Source organism: Dermacentor albipictus, chromosome 4 (genome assembly GCF_038994185.2).
Source record: "Dermacentor albipictus isolate Rhodes 1998 colony chromosome 4, USDA_Dalb.pri_finalv2, whole genome shotgun sequence".
Classification (NCBI taxonomy): domain Eukaryota; kingdom Metazoa; phylum Arthropoda; class Arachnida; order Ixodida; family Ixodidae; genus Dermacentor; species Dermacentor albipictus.
Window position 1 is genome coordinate 94,432,703 of NC_091824.1, and position 20,552 is coordinate 94,453,254.

Consider the following 20,552-nt stretch of genomic DNA (forward strand, 5'->3'; position numbering starts at 1 on the left):
GCAAGATACGGAGTGATTGCTGAGGAATACGACCTTTGACGTATTTGTTGATTGCTGCGCGAGAATCGCTCAGTATGGTGTGACAGGCTGGGTCAAGAGTGGCCAAGGCGATGGCCACTTCCTCAGCCATCTCGGCATTTTGGGTAACGATGCTGGCAGCATGTCGGAGCAAGCCGCCTGCTGTGGTAACCGCCGCAAAGCGCCGTCCATCTTGGTACTCAGCTGCGTCGACGAAGGTGACGCCCGCGGTATTGGCATAAGCTTTGATGACGGAGATAGCTTGTGCCTTCCTGCGTTCTTTGTTGTGGTCTGGGCGCATGTTTTTTCGGAATAGGGTCGGCGTGTATCCATCACTGGATGTCGCGTGGTATTGGGTGTTTGTCTCCATGTTGACGGCGGTAGGAGATATCAAGCTTGGTTAGAATGCTGCGGCCCGTTTCCGTGAGGGTAAGCCGCCTAGTTGAGATCAACGTTGGGCTTCGATTAACCTGTCTAGCGTATTGTGGATACCTAATTGTAGTAGAAGTTCCGTGCTGGTGTGATTGGGTAGATTTATGGCCTGCTTAAAGGGTCCTCCTCTTCTGATGAGAAATTGGAGACGAAATGTTTTTCCTTTCGACGCGACGCGTAGACGGACGGACATCGACCACCACCGGAGGTTGGGTATGTACAGCTTCGGTGTAAAAAAATTATCCGCGTCTTCAGGGAGGCGAGCGCCATATGCAAGGCTGGTGTGTTGGTGCTTGAAGAAGGTATTGTTATCCCGGACAGCATTATCGGCGTCCGATATACAGAGCCCGAATGAACTCTTGGCTTGAAGTAGACGCATAGCTAAGGAAAGCTACAAGTGAAAACCATGAAACGCGCTTTTTATGAGTTGATGCTTTCGGTAGGACGGTAATAAAGGTTGGGTCTGCGATGTTCCAAGTCTCTACAAGGTCGGTGGTGTCCCTTTTCAACGAAAACAACCTTCATCTTCTTCAGTCTGACAAGCAAGGACGCTTTGTGCTTTTCTGGTAGTTCGGGTACATACTCAATGGCCCATGCCTGCTTGGTATGACAGAGGCCAGCCCATACCTAATCGCTAGGGGACGGGCTAGGGGACGGGCTAGGGGACTATTTGTCCCCTCCCCATTTCAAACGGGATTCCAATAAACCGCATCATCATCATCATTATGGTGGCATGTTCAGCGAAAAGGTGCGTCGAGCTGTTACAAATAACTTTGTCCAGTTGAAGGAAAAAACATCAAAAAGTCAAGAGAAGCTTTACCGCTGTTCAAGTATCCTAAACTATCATAATTAGGAAGACCCAACAAACAAATGCACATGTGGATCACTAAGAGTATGCTTTAACAGCGAAGTTTCGCAAGGAAGGAATCCCGTCCCGCGTCGTCATAAATGAAAGAGTATCTTGGCAACAACTTGTTAGCCAATATTTTTCAAAGCATCCGAATACGTTGCAGGTTGAGCTCCAACTCTGTTCCTTTCTGCTACTCTCTTCATAAACATTGCCTTTCTTGACGCGCTATTATGCGTTCATTTCGGTGTCATTATTAAAGCGAAAGCCTTTAGTGCCTTATGAGCCGAAAATCCGTTGTCCGGCGTTATCGCACCAAAATTCAATGGCAGCGAAATTGATGGTACCACGCCCGACCACTCGTGGGAGTCGAACACATGACCTTTGGTGTTAATTAAGGCCAGTTAATGAAGGCACAGTAAAGATATATTTAATCAAGGCACTCGAACCCACGACCTGTGGTGGGAGAAAACAAGTAATAAGAAGTAACAACGCATTCGAATGAGAATATCAAGTAATTTAATGAATGTCTCGTGAGTGCGCAGCCTTTCGCCTTTATGCTCTTTAGCGTATGCCGAATTGATCGTCAACTTTTGGGGTGTAATTACATAAATGCCACTAGAAGGTTCGTAGTTCCAACATGGCAAATACTCCAATGTTAATCGTGCGATTAACTTTTATTGAACATGAGCAAAACGCTAAGTGTTATGACCGCTATCATTCACAATTGACAGCATTTTGCCACCGTACTTTCATTGTGCCTTATGAAAAGAGCCCGCGAACAATGAAGAAACATTCGTGCTACGACTGACGCGCGTACGGGCGTGCCCAGAAAGTTTCTACGAAACGTCGATTGTCCGAGCGCGTCTACAAGTCAAACACGGCGCGGTTGGAGTCCGAGTTCAAAAAATCTACAGCAGCACTCCATGACGCAATTAGAGTGCTCAGGCAGCAATAAGTTACTGCGGGAGGCTTCAGCGCCAACGACAACCGTGCGAAATAGTCGTGTCCATATGGCTGGTGCAACGTCCTTCACATTAAACTTCCGAATAAAACGCTTTTAGCACTGAGGCACTCTTGATGAGGGATCGAAGAAGTGAACAGAACGATGAAAACGAATACAAACATGAAAAAGAAGGAATACAACATCGAACCGCTATGAGCGTCGTTATAACAATACACGCAGTATATACAATTCTATGTACAACAAATACGACGTTACATATTATACACAGCATATGTACAGCGTATGTACAGCAACGTACAGTGGTCCATATGCTGGTCGAATTGGCAACCAAATGCAACACAGAGCGCAGCACAATACGCCACTGGCCAAGGAGGTTAACTAGTGCCGTCAAGCTCGCCCGACAATCAGGAGGTCGAGGCGAGGGCCTTGGTAAAATTGATCTGCTTGCGGGCGTAGCTGACGAAGATCTGCTCCAAGGTGGTGTCGCACACGTAGAACTCCTTGAAGCGGTATTTCTTCTGTATGACCGCCATCTTGGAAAACATCTCGCTCCAGGTGGTGTACGTTGTGGCGATCCGGTATTCCAGCACGCCCTGTGGGCCAGTGACAAGGCGGTGTTATCCCCGTATCCCTGAACGAATGTCAGCAATTGAATTATCGAGTCGGTGAAGTCGACCCAGTGAGTTTGTGAGAATGGTCTAACTTTGGCAGCGAATATGAATGAGTGGGTTGGTGATAGAGTGAGTGAGCGAGTGATTCAGAAAGAGCGAGCGATGGTGTTGCGTATGCGCAGCGTTATACCTACACACGGTGAGGCCCACTCTTGCTCCTGTACGTAAATTAATGCGAACACTAAATTTGGAGTACTCGTGCTGGCATGGCGTAGCTTCTTTTGTGGTTCTTGCAGTCGCACAGCTAATATACCTTACGGTTGTGTTAGGAAGAGTTGCACGTTAAAAAGGACGAACACGGGAAAAAACGAAGCATACGGAAAGCGCGCTGACTATCTACTGGTTCTATTCGTTTCGAAGCTGCATATATAGGCAGTGTTCACAAGTGCCAAAAAAAGTAAGTGGGAGGAGGGGGAGATCGCATATCAAGCCTGCCTCAAGCCAATAAAAGCTGCACAGAATTTTTTTTTTCTGTGGAAGCATGCGGAAAACAATTAGGAGTTCTCTATACCACCGCAACACTAGCTTAAGTTCTTTAAAGAGCAATTGCAACAAAATTTCGGGTGGCGTAAGAAGCCTAGTTTTGTACGATGTAGGCATACAACAGCTTCCGCGCAATACTTACCTTGGAAATTCGTGTGGGTGTATCACGAAAACCTCCTTAATGCAAAGGTTTCCGATACCAGAATTAGAAACAAAAAAGAAAAAAAACCCCGCCGCCATTACCACTTATAGTACTTAGGTGCTCTATTTTAGGGCTGCAAATAAAAAAATAGGACATTTACCAGCCATGCAGCTTTGCCAAGGTTTGTTGAGAAGTGTAAGCGTCTGTAGGTGGCAGCCATATTTTCCCTGGGATTGCATGATTAGGCGGAACGAACAGTCTCAATAGCCTTCAGTTTGTTTTTATCACGTACTTGCCGCCATTGTTTGCTCGTCACCAGCTGTCACGTCATCAAACTCACAGTCCTTGCTCGAGTCGCGCTAACAGATGATGACTGGCCTCTAGATAGGGTGCGCTTGCTGTTAACGCGGGCGCGAGAGTTAAAAAAAATTAAAGTGAAGTTTCGTTGCAGCTGTCCTTTTTTGAGTGGACAGTGAAGAAAGCTTGCCTGGAAGGAGTGGTCGAGCTGGCAGCTGTGGAAGTCGGCCTTCATGTCCTGCGTCAGGTCTTCTCGGTACGAGGAGTCCTCGAAGGTGTCCTGGCGCAGTTTGATGGTGATTGTGTAGCCACGGCCGAACTTGCTCTTCAGCTCGTCCACAGTGCCGATGCACTCCAGCTGGCCCGAAAGCATGATGGCGATGCGGTCACACAGTACCTCGCACTGCTGCATGCTGGGGGGAGTAACGGGGAAACACCTTTCATTGCACGTACTTTCTGGCGTTATTAAAGAAAAGAATATTAAATTATGCATACGATCGACGTAGGACACGCAGAGAAGCGAATTGTTAGCGGAGTGCATTTGGAGGCAACGGCTTCCGTATCTTTTAAGTGCCAATTCAGGGGGCATTCCTTGCCGTTATGGCCTGTCCGCGCTTATGAAACTTAACGATACATACTTGAAGCGCTCATATTTAGACGGCTTCATTTTACTAAGGACCGCCAGGAAATAGATTAGGAGATGCTCTTAGGAATACAGGCATATTGGTAACAGGCAAGGTAGATGTAGAAGATTTAAGGAAGACAGGAAATATTAAGGAGAGATAGGCAACGCGCTAGACCGATAAATACATTACTATATGTCACCCCCCCCCCCCCATTTCGAAGGACATGCGATTAAGTCATAATCATCATTACCATCATTAACAGCAGCTTTAGAATCGAAATATTGAGTTGCTAGTTCGGAATTATTGTGGACAAAACTGGCCGGGGATAGGGGGGAGGGGTGTTTAAGCAATGCCACGAAACGTGGTAATGAAATAAACTCACTGGAAATCGTTACTGCCTCTTATCTAAAATTTTAGCGGGAAGGCGCCACTGGTTTATCTATACTTGGTCGTTCTATTTATGCAACAGTCAGTATATAGCAAAAATCTTGCGACACATACAAATGCTAGCTAGTCCACACTTTACCTTATAGGCTGGACTGCAAATAGGCTTGCACTATAAATTTGTACTATAAAGCTTGTACCACAATGTGTTTTTTCCCGTCTCTGTTTTTCCTCACCCAAAAATTGTTGCAGCGTTCCTTCCTGTCTCTCTTTTTCCTGGCCCAAAAATTGTTGCGCTTTACCTACGCTATTCACGATAAATTTCGAAAACGTTCTAAGACTATCGACTGCAAGGTATTTCTATCACTTGGTGGAACAGGTGGACTAAAGGACCTAATTGGTTTTAACATTGGCTTCAAATCGCGGAGCAAGGGGTGATCGACTTTGTTAATTCCGAAATGGCGAAATATGTAGTTATGCGTTAGAAAAGAGAACACCAATGAAAATATACACAGGCAGTACAGTTCACTCTCACTTTAGTTGAGTTGGCCAGCTAAGTCACCATTGCTCGTGAACTGGGTGCCACAGTAACACTGAACCAACCTGTTCGAGGTGAGCAGTATGGCGCAGTCTGTCATCTGGCGGACGATGCTGAGACTACGCCGTATCTGCGCCTTCGCAGCGACATCCACACCAGTGCTCGGCTCGTCCAACAGAACGACGCTGGGCAGGCCCGCGATCGCCAGCGCTATGCAGAGCTTACGCTTGTCACCGGGTCTGCATAATACAAAGTTAGTACGCAATTCGCATACACCATTTGTGTAACTCAATGCCTGCCCGGATGCAATAAAAACTCACGAAGAACAATGTGGCTATAAGCAGAATTAAGATTTCGAGCTCGAAACACAAAAGTATACGGCCTCTACGAGCCGATGTGGGGACTGAGAATTCGTTTAACGAAATAGAAAATAACCCGCCGTGGTTGCTCAGTGGCTAGGTTATGGTGTTGGGCTGCTCAGCACGGAGGTCGTGGGATCGAATCCCGGCCGCGGCGGCCGCATTTAGATGGGGGCGAAATGCGAAAACACGCGTGTAGTTAGATTTAGGTGCACGTTAAAGAACCCCAGGTGGTCGAAATTTCCGGAGTCCTGCACTACGGCGTGCCTCATAATCAGAAAGTGGTTCTGGCACGTAAACCTCCACAATTTTTTTAAAATAAAAAAATATTTATTCAGATGCGGTAATCAGTGCGGTGTCCACTCGTTGGCGGACACGTCATCTCATGAACTGCGCTTGTAGCGGGAAAGAAATAGCGTACAGAGAGAGTGGTATACGTCACGGTGGCGTGCATGAGCCATCCAGGGCGGAAAAGTGTGTACGGTCCGCAAGTCTTTGATCCATGATTCTGGTAAGTCGAACAGGTGTGCTAAGGGCATACGTCTTTGGCCGGCTGCCCTTGATGATAGTACGCTAGCTATCACGAATGGCCGCGTCTGTCTCTACGAGCTGCTGTAGCATGCATATATCTTTATGAATTAGGATTAATTCGTGGCAGAGACGAATGTTCCAACAGCAGTGGCTCCATGCCCGGACAGATATACCAGTGTAAAATTTAACCCAGAGCAGAGATGGACACGCAGCCTCATGTATAGTGTCGAGAGGTCATTGGTTCCGCTGAGATATGGAATACTCGCAGAAACGAGCGGCAAAAAAAAAAAATTAAGGCGGGGGTTTACGGGCCAAAATCACGATCTCGTTATGAGGCCCGCCGTTTAATGGGGGTCTCCGTAAATAATAACGAAATTATATATATAAATATATATATATATATATATATATATATATATATAGTCATATAATGAAAAGCCAACAAACACATGACACCAAGGACAACATAGGGGAAATTGCATGTGCTTAATATATGAAATGAAGTAATGATAAATTAATGGAAAGTAAAGTGGATGAAAAAACAACTTGCCGCAGGTGGGAACCGAACCCACAACCTTCGCATGTCGCGTGCGATGCTCTACCAATTGAGCTACCGCGGCGGCGTTTCCCCATCCACTTTCTTGGGTATTTATGTGTACTAGTAGAACCCTGGGAGTGTTAGCCAGCGCCCCCACTCACAGACCTTGGCGGCGGACGTGGAACGTCTTTTTTGCCCCAGGCGTCACGAGAGCGTGATCTTTTTCGGGTGAAGGCAACTGGTCAATAACTGATGGGGTACAAAGCATTCGACGCCGTAGGCTTCCCTAGCAAAGTAATTGAGCCTACCACCTTAGAAGGCCACCTACATACCACTTGTTTCTTCCCAGCACTCAATGCTTAAATAACAACCACTGGCAAATTCACGTCAGGCGTAACGTCGACGTGGCGTCATCCTGTTTATCGCTTTACTCAAGGTACCCACTTTGTGTTCCCCGCCAAGAAAGGAATTTCCTGAGGCTTTCGTGAATTTCCTGACACATTAGCAGCCTCATTCTTGATTGATTCGTGGGGTTTAACCAATACCCCTAGTTGGTTTAACGCCCAAGCACAACAAATGGGCTGCAAGAGGAGCCGTGGCGGAAGGCGCGGGATTAATTTCGATCACCCGAGCTTGTTTTGATGTGCGCTTGAAATCTAAGTACACGAACCTCATTGCATTTCGCGCCCATCGCAATGCAGCCTCTGCGGTCGGGATTCGAACCCGCGCCAGCGTGCTCGGCAGCAGAATGCGATACAGAACACTACGCCGTCACGGCGGGTAGCTTCAAGCCTGAAGTCGATGCGGACAACGCTATGTGCTAAATGGACGTGTCAGCGCCATACCTAATCATGTTCTAAATATGATACATGCTTGAGTGGATAAACGAACCAAAAAATAAAGAAATTCCTGAAGCAAGGGCCAGAATGTTCACAGTATGGCACTGGACTATTTTTTACAACCGCAATACGAGAAAATATGTGTGCCCGCGTCAGTTACGCATGCAGTTGTAAATGCAAGCATCGACGAAATTCTGGTATCTCTACAGTCATATTTACCTCTTGCTGAGAAAATGCGTTGACGAACAAGTTCTTGTTCTATCTGAAATTTCTCTATCTTACGGCTCGCTAGAGCATTAGCTTTATATTGATTGATACAGGTTGATTCATTACTTTCCTGTCTCTCACTGTTCCTTCTTTTATTATATATTTTTTTATAATGTATCGTGCCATTCGCCGAGCCCTGTACTTTGTTACGTGCTGTGCGCTCGGCCCACAGAGCTCAGTTAAGTCGCGAGAAAGCACGCACGTGTAGCTGCTGGTGATGTCGTTGGCCACGGAGGTCAGCTCCATGATGCGCAGCAGGTTCATCACTATCTCCGCCGTGTCGTTTAGCCGGAAGCCCCGAAGCACGCAGAAGAGCTCGATTATCTGCACCCGCACATTCGATGACGATTGGTCACCGTCATTGCAAAGAAACATAGGCAGAAGAAGCGGGGACGCGAAGAAAAGCAAGACACATAAGTTTCGTACCAGCATAGAAAGATGACAGTGCCGTAGCACATTTGGCCAACTGTCCGTTATCATACACCTTTGGATTTAATTTACTGCCCTCCTGGTAATGCGTCTATTATTTGCGTTTCGTTTCTGCTATCCGTTTCCATCATGACATTTTTGTCGCGGGAGCGAAACGTTTGTTGTGTCACGGGCTTGTCAACGCATTTATTGAAATTTACGCTCACCAGGAGTAAAGTGTACTAGCTTTCTAAATAATCTATTAAGAGAACCTACGAGAAGTCTCACATGACTGCGTTAGTAAAAGAGCCTCAACATGTTTGCTATGAGCCAGAACGATGTCTCCAAGTAACTCACTGCAAGAAAAGAATAAATCTCACACACGCTATCCGTCATTTTCTCGATAGCTGAAGCGTATTTTATCACAAGAAATATTGCGAATATTCCTGCTGGTAACCACGTATTACTAGAAGACTAAGCGTAGATCATCTTGCCAGCAGATATGTTCTGTAACACGCACTTTCGAGTGATTCTAACAGCCACTTTCGCCAATATTAAGCAATCACAGTTCCACAGGCAGAATACTTGAGGAACACGTGTCCAGCATGGTCGTGCAGTCAACGCCAGAACAATGAGTAATGCATCCACTTACACAAACAAACGTTCTGTACCGTTCACAATAGCGACAAATTGTGCGTGCTGTTGTGCAACGCCACAGAAAGAAAAAAAAAAGATTCTGTAACGGATCGGTGGCGCCATCTGTCTGTTGTGGAGCGCGCCGTTCACCCCAGCAGCGCCAGATGGCGCCACCATTTCGTTTCAAACCGAATTGACTTTCTTTGGCAGCGTAATTCAGCTATAGCGGCGCGGTTAAGCTCCGCAGTTCAGCAGCAGTTCAGCTGACGCGCACTTCAGCTTCATTGTGAACGAAAGAGGCAAATCAAATTTGCAAACGTGGTGTCGAATTTAACACATGGTCATGATCATGCACACCTCGCGCCTCTACGTTATGTAAAATGTATACTGCCCGGTGAAAAGCAACTTATAATATCATAAGCCTTATACTGCAATTACCAGCAACATGTACCATCTTATTGCTACTACTGGACCGCTCTCCGAGCACAACGTGGAAGAAGTCCCTTTAGAGTAGCGAATATTTCTCTAGCTGCGGTTTTTGTCCCGTTCAAAGTTTTGTATTTAGCGACACGCGTACTTCGTCAGAGTGTTGCGATTGATGTGTTCACTGCAAACTGTGGGTCAACACAAGTTATCTTTGAAAGTAAAAAGCTCACTGCTGTAATAAAAAAAATCAGGACAATTAGAGAACACTGAGCGAAAAGCGTACAACAAAACTTAATCTAAAAAAAATTAGCCCCTTCTCATCGAAGCCGGGACAAGTCGCCAAGAGATCTGTGAGCAGCCGATCACTCCGACCCATCAAGGTGACTGTGGCTATACATGGCGTCCTGCTACCGAGCCCGAGATTGCTAGTTCCACTCTCGGTCAGCCGCAATCGGGCGGGGCTGGAATGCAAGAACTCGAAATTTACGCGCCGAAGTGGTTGACATTATTCCGTTTTGGGTTATTCCGCCTTCCATCGCCTATGCTCTCTTAAGAGGAGCTTCATGTTGGTAAACGAAAAAATTACCGACGATTACGTTACTTCCTAATGCGAAATTTGAGCGCAGCAAATAAGCTGTTTCACCTTTTCGATAGATTGAGGCAAAGAAATCGAGCAACACATGTATGCGCTATCACAGAATTTTTTTTATTATTTTTCACACGTATTCCTTTAACAAAGACTCCACTAGCAGTTCTTGACAGTCATGAAGGAAGCTTTGTGGTCGGAGAAATAGACTGATATATGTTCGACTTGGTACACCAATGCTTGATTCTCAAAGACGAGATCTGTACAAGTGCCTCGCGAGGTTGTCACAGCCGTGGGACGCGTTACGAGCGAGAGGAACGGGATGTTCTCCCGCATAAGTGTTAGGAAATTGCTGTTTGCCTTTATGTCAACATTAAAGTCCCCCACTACTAACATCGGTGTGGATCGATGGACGGTTAATGCGAGTTGCAGGAAGTGCACGACGTCTTTCGTGAGTGCGGTAGCGGACTCACGAAAGCGGTATCAGTCGGTCGCTGCTAGCGCTGGGGGGATGAAAGGGGGGCGGAGCTGGTTACGAGGCCGACGACAACGCCGACGCGAAACCCAGGAACGGACGCCAAAGAGCCATTTGTGTAGCCAGCCCTCCTCCACAGTCTCTTCTCCTCCCTTCCATCATCCTCCCTCGCCCGGAGAGCCGACAGCGCGCATGCGCGGCGGCGGAGCAGATTCGTCGGCGAGCTGGTTACGAGGCCGACGACAACGCCGACGACGACGCGAAACCCAGGAACGGACGCCAAAGAGCCATTTGTGTAGCCAGCCCTCCTCCACAGTCTCTCCTCCTCCCTTCCATCATCCTCCCTCGCCCGGAGAGCCGACAGCGCGCGTGCGCGGCGGCGGAGCAGCAGATTCGTCGGCGAGCTGGTTACGAGGCCGACGACAACGCCGACAACGCCGACGACAACGCCGACGACGACGCGAAACCCAGGAACGGACGCCAAAGAGCTGCGCTCTAAAACTTATGACGTCGCTAGAGCGCAGGCGCTTGGGCAGAATAAGAGACACACACGTTTTGCTGTTTCTCGCCCAACCAATTCCGATTACAAGTTCGTGGCACGTAAAAATCGGAGGCTTTGGTGGTTTTCCTATGCGACAATAAAAACGCGAGACCAATTGAATCACGCGCTCCTGCCAGAACCTGCAGGTTCGCTGAAGGCATATCGGTATACCGCCATCTCTGTGACACAATGGCTTGGAGCAACTCAGTAGACCGTGTGTGGGTTTGGGTGTTAAATAAGCAACCACGAATTCACGTTGGCGTGAATGATGAAGGTTGGCTAATGCCAACCTTCATCATTCACGCCATCGGAGTGCATATCCGCGCAACTTTCCCACGTGCTGCATTTCTTTGCGCTGCTTTTCTTCAGTGTCGTTCAACGCATTACCCGTTACAGCCATATTATATCCCTGACTTCGTGTAGCATTGTCAACTAATTTTACCGTATATTTGGCGCTCTTTGGCCTGAACCGACCCTTGCGACACGACTGCCCAATAATCACGAACATCAGCACATTTTGCAGACTGGGTTACGCCCTATCGCACCTCTCGGCCGGTGAGGTGGTCGGGCAGGCCAAGCGTGTCAGGGCAGTAGCCGATCTTGGAGGCGTACACCCTTGGTGTGCGTGACAGCGACAACGACCCCAGGTAGACATCGCCCGACGAGCTCTCGGAGAGGCCGGTCAGCAGCTGCATCAGCTCCGTCTTCCCCGCTCCGGTAACGCCGATGATGCCAAGGCACTGCGATGGCGAGGCGTTGGCTAGCTCATCTGTTGGCTTTCAGTCTATCCATGGGTGCTTTTTCTGTGCACTATGGAGTATTGTCATCGATAGAATTTAGGACGAATGTAACTTAATGGTTAACTTTCTTTTTACTTGTTGGTACGTAGGTTTCTTTTGGCTTGTTGGAGCGCATTTTTTTGTGTTTTCGTTTGCTAGTGGCTCGCTGTTATCTTCTTCAGGGGTACCTGAAAGGCTTTAAAAATGAGCTCGATACTATATTCAAGGCCTACGATTTAGTCTTTGTGATCTTCCACACCTCACATACTTACGAGTAGCGTTAAGAGCTGAAAATACCCGCCGTGGTTGCTCAGTGGTTATGGTGTTGGGCTGCTGAGCACGAGGTCGCGGGATCGTATGCCGGCCACGGCGGCCGCATTTCGATGGGGGCGAAATGCGAAAACACCCGTGTGCTTAGATTTAGCTGCACGTTAAAGAACCCCAGGTGGTCAAAATTTCCGGAGTCCTCCACTACGGCGTGCCTCATAATCAGAGAGTGGTTTTGGCACGTAAAACCCCAAATATTATATATTTATTAAGAGCTGAAAATATAAACTAAACGAGAAAAGAAAGATCGAAAAGGAAAATATTTCCTCAGAACATATCTCGCGAGGACTGACGGCGGTAATGCGATTAACACCGCAGCAATGTCCCGCCACAACGCATTGCCACCGCCGAAACGCGCCCTGTGTGATGGATATACTCCCAAACGGGAGTCCTCTCTCGCGCTTCCTTATTAGAGTGCCTGCAGGCTTTTTCGAGCAGATGAGCATTCAGGTAGCCTGTTCCCCATGGACACACTGTGCCATCTAGCGGCAACATCGGGGAGTCTGCGCGAAAGACTTTTGCGTGGTCTCCAATATAGCACCGGTGCCGAGCGCTGCCTGTGAGCCATGTACTAAAGTTGGGTTCCTCTTTAGCGCTTCCCTGTGGACACGCTGCGCCATCTGGCGTTCTGATGAAACTCGTGACGTTCCCGTCATGATAAGCCGTTGCGAGGAATTTGCGTTCCCTAATACGCGCAGGCACGCATACCTGGCCGGTCTTGAGGGTGAAGCTCACATTGTTGACGCCATGGCAAAGGCCGAAGGACTTGGTGAGTTTGCTCACGACGAGTGCAAACTCTGGTGGAATGGGTCCCGAGCGCAACTTCTCAACAACCTCGGCCTCGTGGGCGACACCCGAGTCGAGCGGTGACGTCGCCAGCCGTGGGCCCTCCTGGCACTCTGAGAACGAGCCCCTGCTATGGCTCCTCTGGAACTGAATAGTCGTGTACCAGAAAGGCGGTTCAGCCGCATATGATTCTGAAATTGCCTTTACGGACAGCGTAGCCAAAAAGACATCTAAGCAAGCCAACTAGTTATGTCAATACAGCCGCAGTTAAAACTCGATGCAATGAAACCTGATTTTACGAAGTTCCCGATATAACGAAGAAATTTCCATTCTCCGGCAAGTACCAATAAAGTTCAACGTTGTCATCTACCCAAATTAAAGAAACTAGCCCGCATTAAACCCGATTTAACGAAGCTTTTCCAGAAATAAATTAGCAAAAAAACTACGCGCTTTTCCGCTCTTTGAAGAAGGATGACCAGTGAAGCTGTGTATGTGGGCCCCTTAATGGCGAACTGCAGCTCCATCGCGGGTCGGCCCACCATTGCATTATCTTCGGGATCAGCCCAGGTATGGGGAGTGCTCAATGCCTGCTTCACCTCCACCGCGGGTCGTCCTGGCACTGCACTATCTTCAGTATCGGCCCACATATGGAGAGCGAGCGAGCGAGTGAGCGAGAGAGAGATAGATCGATCTATCGATCGATCGATCGATCGATCGATAGATAGATAGATAGATAGATAGATAGATAGATAGATAGATAGATAGATAGACAGATAGATAGATAGATAGATAGATAGATAGATAGATAGATAGATAGATAGATAGATAGATAGATAGATAGATAGATAGATAGATAGATAGATAGATAGATAGATAGAGCAAATAATAAACGAACGGTAGGGAGGTTAACCAGGACTGAGTCCGGTTGGCTACCCTACACTGCGGAAAGGGAAAGGGGACGGAAAGATTAAAAGAAGAAGAGAAATTCCATTGGAGATATCATTCGATCACTCAGTCCGGATCACAGACGCTGGCTCAATCCGGTAGCTTTCAACTATCGCAGCAGCGCTTTTGTGGCTTTATGTAGCTGCGATATGCGAGGCCATGGTCCCAAGATCTTGTTCAAGGTGAACGGCTTTCTATCTAGCTGATTGAGAGCTGTGCAGAGGTTATGGCTTTCATTTTCAAAAAATGGGCAGTAGCACAGTAGATGTTCTATAGTTTTCTCGACACCGCAGGCTTTGCACTCGGCGCTATCAGCCATTCCAATAAAAAAAGTATGTGCATTGGTGAATGCGACGCCCAAGCGTAAGCGGCACAGCACTGTTTCCTCATTACGCGGAAGCCCTGGTAACAGCCGCAGTTGCATAGATGGATCGAGGGAATGCAATCGATGTTGAGTGAATTCAGGTGTACGCCACTTCTCCAATGTCATACGGTACGCTAGCTTGCTTAATTGTTGGGCTGCGTAAGTCCACGATAAAAATACAGAAACAAGGGTTGCTCCTTCGTGTGCTCTCCTAGCAGCTTCGTCAGCGAGGTCGTTGCCGCAGATACCGCAATGGCCAGGCAGCCACTGAAACGCGACGTCGTGTCCTCTCGCGCTCATATGATGGTGCATTTCTCCTATTTCGACATCGACACGAGTTGTTCACAGGACCCGCGACGAAGAGATGACATGTAAGGCCGCCTTCGAATCGCAGAATATTGCCCAGCGATTAGCCAGTTGGTTGTTAATATAATCAACGGCACCTCGGAGGAAAACAAGCTCCAAACCGGTCGATGTTGTCAAGTGAAAAATCTTGTATCGTATGCTTAGTGATCATGATGGTATAACCACTGCGCCGGTGGAGATGGTCTAAGTGGAAGAGGCATCTGTATATATGTGGGCTCGGTCAAAGTAGAAAGTGTGAAAACAATCCAAAGCTGCTTGCTTCAAGGCCAGGGTAGGCAGCTCGGTCTTCTTTCTTATCCCTGGAACCGTAAGACGCACTTGAAGTTGTTTTAAACACCACAAAGCTGAGGTTGAACGTGCTGAGGGTGTGAAGCCCGATGGTAAGGAGGCACGATGAATGCTGGCCTCGTTGGAGAAGGACGCCTGTGGTCGTCCTGGCAGGCAGACAAAAGAGCTTGACCGCATCCGTGAAACACGTGTGGAGAGTTTTGTGTACGCACGGACATGATCCTGGGTGAACTAGCCTTTAACAGCTTGGCTATAACTCGCTGTAAAGTTGTTTACGTCCTCATCTTCCTTAATTATTTATTAGACGACGAACGCGGGAGCAGTGGCACGAGCGCTTTCGCGTGGTAGCGGCGAGGGGCGCCAACTAGCCAGCTGTGGAAGACGACGACGCTGGAGCAAATCTTGATGATCATATTGTTGTGTTAGCACACGGACACGATCCTCGGGGAACCAGCCTTTAACTTCGCTGTAAAAGTTGTGATTTCTTTCTAATTTTGACGCAGACGAGTTTTCCTTCCCAGCGTGCGCTCTAACACTATCGCGTTAAAGCATCTTGGCACCCTAGTCACGGCCCTGGCTTTATTTTTACGAGACGGCACGCCGCGCCCTTGCACGGAACAACGGACTCGGCGGTCTCTAGCGTTCTTACGTACCAGATGGCGCTAGGGGCGGTGGTAGTTTCTTACACGCGCATGCGTGGGTTAGAGGGAAATACAAGGCCGCGGTACTGTTTGGGTGTCGCTACGTTACAATTTCAGACTTCGAAGGACCGAAAAATTAGTTACTCAAATTTCCGAACTTCCCGATTTAACGAGATAATTCGAGCGTGTGATTTGTCGAGCACTTCGACAAATCGATCGAGTTTCAACTGTATTTCTTCAGTTCCACTTGGTTCGCAAGCCTGCTGTTGGATCATGCAAATGATCTGTAAACTTACGAATGACGTGATGTACTGCAAGCCACAGACACAGCATTACCTGCTGTAACGAGTTAAAAGCAAGATTCTTCATTGAATCAGTCATTGTTTCTCAAAATCGGGACAAAGTGGAGAAGGTTGTGGGGACGTTGAGGGGGTAACTGTTGTGTGGTGCCATTGAGGGGAGGGGATGAATAGCTTTTAAATGTGAGAAGATGGTAGACGGATTCGCCTGCCACAGGTAGAGTAACCCTCTCTCTCATGAATTAATGTGCAAAAAGCCAGGCGCAATAGACCAGGAGAGAAGAATAACACTAACGACAGGACCGTTACCCGTCCTGTCGTTTGTGTTCTTCTGGCCTGGTCGATTGCGCCTCGCTTTTTACGCGTTCAAGCATGAACCAACTAGCCCAAGCAAAAGTTTTACGTCTCTCTCAAGGCGGACACCTCGAACAGCCTTCGGCAAAAGGAAGCCATCAGCATACTGCGCTTCCAAGTGGTCTCCTTTCAGAAAGCTGGGCAAACGTCAGTGATGCTTAGCCCATTTTATATAACGCGAACTCGCACATTGGCCATGTCATGGTTGATGCCCGTTACCAATGCAGCAGTGCAAGCCTACCCGCATATACATACCCACATATACAGAAATACAGCTTAGTTACAAGAACCAGCTGGCAAAGGAGGACGCATAGCTTACCGTCCCGCGTAACTTCCTGCGGATCCTGACGTACGCGGTGGCGTCCATGGCCACCACAATAGCTAGTAGCACGACGGCCTCGACCAGCATAACGTACACGTCGATCATTACGGCACTCGACAGCTCGTACGGCTCCACCATGGCTGGGCGGGTGCGCTCGGTGGTGTCGTTTACGTTGCGGGATGGTAGCGCTGAGTTGCATTTGACAGAACGAATAAATAAGACAATCACTTGAAAGAAAAAGATAGCATATCCGGGTAATCACTGAGCTCCCTCACTTGCCTGCTGTACATTTGCGATTGAAAGGTGTTTATGGTCGCCAAATCATCAGAAATAGATCGGGCAGTTCGATATGATGAGTCAATTTAAAAAGAAACAAGATATGTTGCTAGAACTGTTGGTACTGTTCAATCCTAACCTATTCATCTGTCTCGTTTTCAAGACTGTCGAAAACATACAAAATTATGTACGTGAACTTGAACCTTTACAGCCGAGGCTGCTTATCAATGCAACTTTGTGCGGATTTCTGATCATGTGAGTTAGCTGGGATAATGTGAAAGACAGAGCGTTAGAAAAATAAGTAGAAACAGAAGCATTTATTGACTGACAAAAATAATTCGACGACGTTAGGTAACTCAGTGGTCACTAAATTAAGCTACAATGGCGGCCTAGTCACCGACTATATGTCCAAAAATCAACAATATTTTCTCAAGCTCGAAAGTAGCCTTTTCGGAACTGTTCAGTATGCTTGTAGAAGTGCTATTGTTGGATAGTGCCAAAATCACTTTGGCGTCCTCCTGGTGGAGAGGACACGCACAAAAGTTAGCGTAATAGCAAACGAACAAGATCACATATAAATGGCAAGAAACCATTCACATAATATATAATTAGTTGTTACTTATACACAGCCTGTGTAATATTATTTTCGGAAGATACATCATGACAACAGCATGCAAAATTTCAAATCAGGTGGCGCCCGATCCTCATCGCATGCATGCAGCTACTAGCTTTCAAATTGTGACTTAGATTGCGACATTAGTATTGTCAAAATAGAAGAAAGTGTATCTGTGTGAAGTGTGGGAAGCCGACCACGTGGTAGAGGCAGAGAGTGGAGGAGAGCGCTTAAGAAAAGCGCATATGTATGTATATATGTTTGTATATATACGCTCTAAGAGGCACCACGAAGTGTGTCGAATAAGCTCCTGAGCAACGCTTTGCAATATGGAGAACGCAGTTTAAATCATCAATCCGGTGCCTCAAAGAGGTGGGACGTAATGCCAACGCACTTCACTCGCATGTACCGCTAAAGTGCCACTGAAGTTTTGAAAGCTTACTGGAGATGTCGACTATAGCCACGAACCTTATACTTTTCTGACAACCTATTCGCTCATGCTATCAGAAAAGAAATCTATTAGTCAACAGCCATCACGTTTTCTCTGTGGAGCAAGAGGTTGCGGATACAATTATCGACCGCGGCACGCTCGTGTTGTCGTGCGAGTTTAAAGAGGGGCGAAAACAGAGACCAAAAATAAAGTTAAGTCTTACCATCCCCTGTGCTCTCAAGAACATCGGGCGATAAAACCATATGTGGAAGTTTATGCCGCAGCCAATGCGTAGCCACATGTAAGCCTAACTACGCGCGAATCACGCTGACAGACGAATAGCTGTGCGCACGCTGCACCTTACCGCTGCAGCAGTACTTGAGCGAGATGGTGTGTTCGAGCTCGATGCTCTTGCAGGCGGTGGCGAGGATCTCTTCGGTGGCCTGGCAGATTTGGTTCTCGTGCTGCAGGCGCTGCAGCTGCGATATGCCGCGCGTGAGCGTGAATGTTGGCACGCTGCGAAGCAGGATGTCCAGCGCCTGCGGCACCAACGAGAGCAGTCGCGACTCGGCCACGGTGTGCGTGAAGTGGACGATGACCGTCTCCAGGGCACCCAGCAGCCCTGCGAAAATATTACATGAGCTCACGTACCTAGTAGGTGCACAGATCATTGCCGCTGTGGCGCGAACTCGCCGTAATTATGATAAAGAGAAGAGTGGGCAAGAGAAGGTAGCCATGCATGACTTCTCATGCCGGGTTGGTAATGATTGCACAATGCGTGCTTTGCGTATGATGGTCTACATGCGCAGTTGAGTGGGAAGCTCAATACGAAAGGAACCAGCCCTAATTGTTGCGCTACTGAATATGACCGCCACTTATTGACGCCTATACCTACCTTAACGTACGATGCTCACATGCGCTTTATAGAGCCGGACGTCATTGTCTATTCGTTAACTTTTCGCTAAAGAATCCGGCAGCTGCTATGAAAAGAACGTGAGAAACAACAGGACCGCATGACCAGGCAACTTGCTTTAGGTAACTTGAATCGAGACAGCAAATGAGTGCGCGTCCTAGTTCCTGCGACGTGTATTTATCTTTTGTGCTACTGGAGTGAACGCTCATACTTTTACGAGATTCAGCTGAGATCAGACGAAGTAAAAGCTTTGTGCAAAAATTGTTCGCTAGGAATAAACTCATAGCGCCACGAAGCCGGTCGGAATGAATTAGCTATGAAGCGGGTGACTGCTGCTTCGATCGGTGCCGTCATGCTAGGAGCGCGTGGGTTAGACTTGTGAGACAGCGAACGTTTAAAGAACGTTCGAAGTATTAAGTATGAAGTATCAAGAAAGGTGGATAAGTTTTCTGTGCAGAAGCAGGGATGCAACGAGGGATTTGACTAAAGCTGTACGGATTTATGAAAAAATAAATAATTTTTTGGCTATTCAGTGGCAAATGCGAGAGAAGTGCGTTCTTACTTTGCACTTCTAAGGTCCTGGTTGTAGGATTTAAACCACGTGAGCTACATTGGAAAGTGCTGTATAGGAGCGCACTCAGCACACGCTCTGGCTCTTCGAGGAGCGAAGTGCCAGTGACGATAGTCCGGAGCAGATCACCGTCAGTGGAACTATATATATATATATATATATATATATATATATATATATATATATATATATATATATATATATATATATATATATATATATATATATATATATATATATATATAGTCATATAATGCGAAGCCAACAAACACTGACACCAAGTACAACATAGGGTAAATTGCACGTGCTTAATAAATGAAATAAAGTAATGATAAATTGAGGGAAATTAAAGTGGATGAAAAAACAACTTGCCGCAGGTGGGAACCGAACCCACAACCTTCGCATGTCGCGTGCGATGCTCTACCAATTAAGCTACCGCGGCGGCATTTGCCCATCCACTTTCTTGGGTATTTATGTGCACTAGTAGAACCCTGGGACCTCATTTGCTGGCTTCTCATTATATGACTAATAAATATCGGGTCCCTCGGTTAACCCCCTTTCTTCTCGATTATATATATATATATATATATATATATATATATAAATGTATATATATATATATATACACACACACCATTCTGAGCTCTCCCACTTCCTTTTTAACTCTGCCACGTGACTGCCGTCTCACACCTCACACACATACACCTTTTTCTTTTCACTTTTACACTCCTAATGCTAACGCATCAAAAACATTCAACAACGCCTCGTATTGAACTCGTGGTTCGTGCTTTGTTTGGGCGGCCTTGAATCGCCCTCGCTGCATGTGTGCCTGTGAAGGCGAGAAGGAATTAAAAGCAGAAACAGAGCAGGCAGCTACAGCTGCATGAAAAGGCGGCACGTGGGCAGTAAAGGCACTGCAAGAAATTATTTGCACGGACTTAAAGGCTGAAAGTGTGAGCGAACGGCTTTAATGTTGCGCAAGACCACCTCAGCCACTGCACGTACGAAGAGTACGAAGACATTGAGGGCTGGCTTGATGAGATTAAATTTTTCAACTTCATATAAAATATTTCAGATGTGGAAAAATACTTACAGAGCTCCTAGGTGGTTACCACATGAAATGCCAGATTATGCATCCCAAAGAAATGCACTTTCGCTAATGAGCTGCTTTGGTGTGGGATTTTGACGTCTCCCAATAAGAAGACGTGGAATTACATATGTCTGAATGGTGCAAGTACTCAGTGCCTAGAGATCGATTTCATGACAT

General features: G+C 47.1%; 1 protein-coding gene across 1 annotated transcript in view; it reads right to left on the reverse strand.

The window, feature by feature from the left end:
* Positions 1-1,959: 1,959 nt before the first annotated feature.
* LOC135919980 (phospholipid-transporting ATPase ABCA3-like) overlaps positions 1,960-20,552 on the reverse strand; it is a 48,164-nt gene continuing 29,571 nt past the window's right edge. The window contains exons 19-26 of the mRNA XM_065454009.1: positions 18,166-18,423; positions 16,480-16,670; positions 12,826-13,050; positions 11,557-11,751; positions 8,142-8,263; positions 5,471-5,644; positions 4,048-4,270; positions 1,960-2,857 (exon numbers count right to left, since the gene is read on the reverse strand). Coding sequence (XP_065310081.1) covers positions 2,669-2,857; positions 4,048-4,270; positions 5,471-5,644; positions 8,142-8,263; positions 11,557-11,751; positions 12,826-13,050; positions 16,480-16,670; positions 18,166-18,423 — 1,577 coding nt within the window. The 3' untranslated portion in view covers positions 1,960-2,668. The remainder of the gene's footprint in view (positions 2,858-4,047; positions 4,271-5,470; positions 5,645-8,141; positions 8,264-11,556; positions 11,752-12,825; positions 13,051-16,479; positions 16,671-18,165; positions 18,424-20,552) is intronic.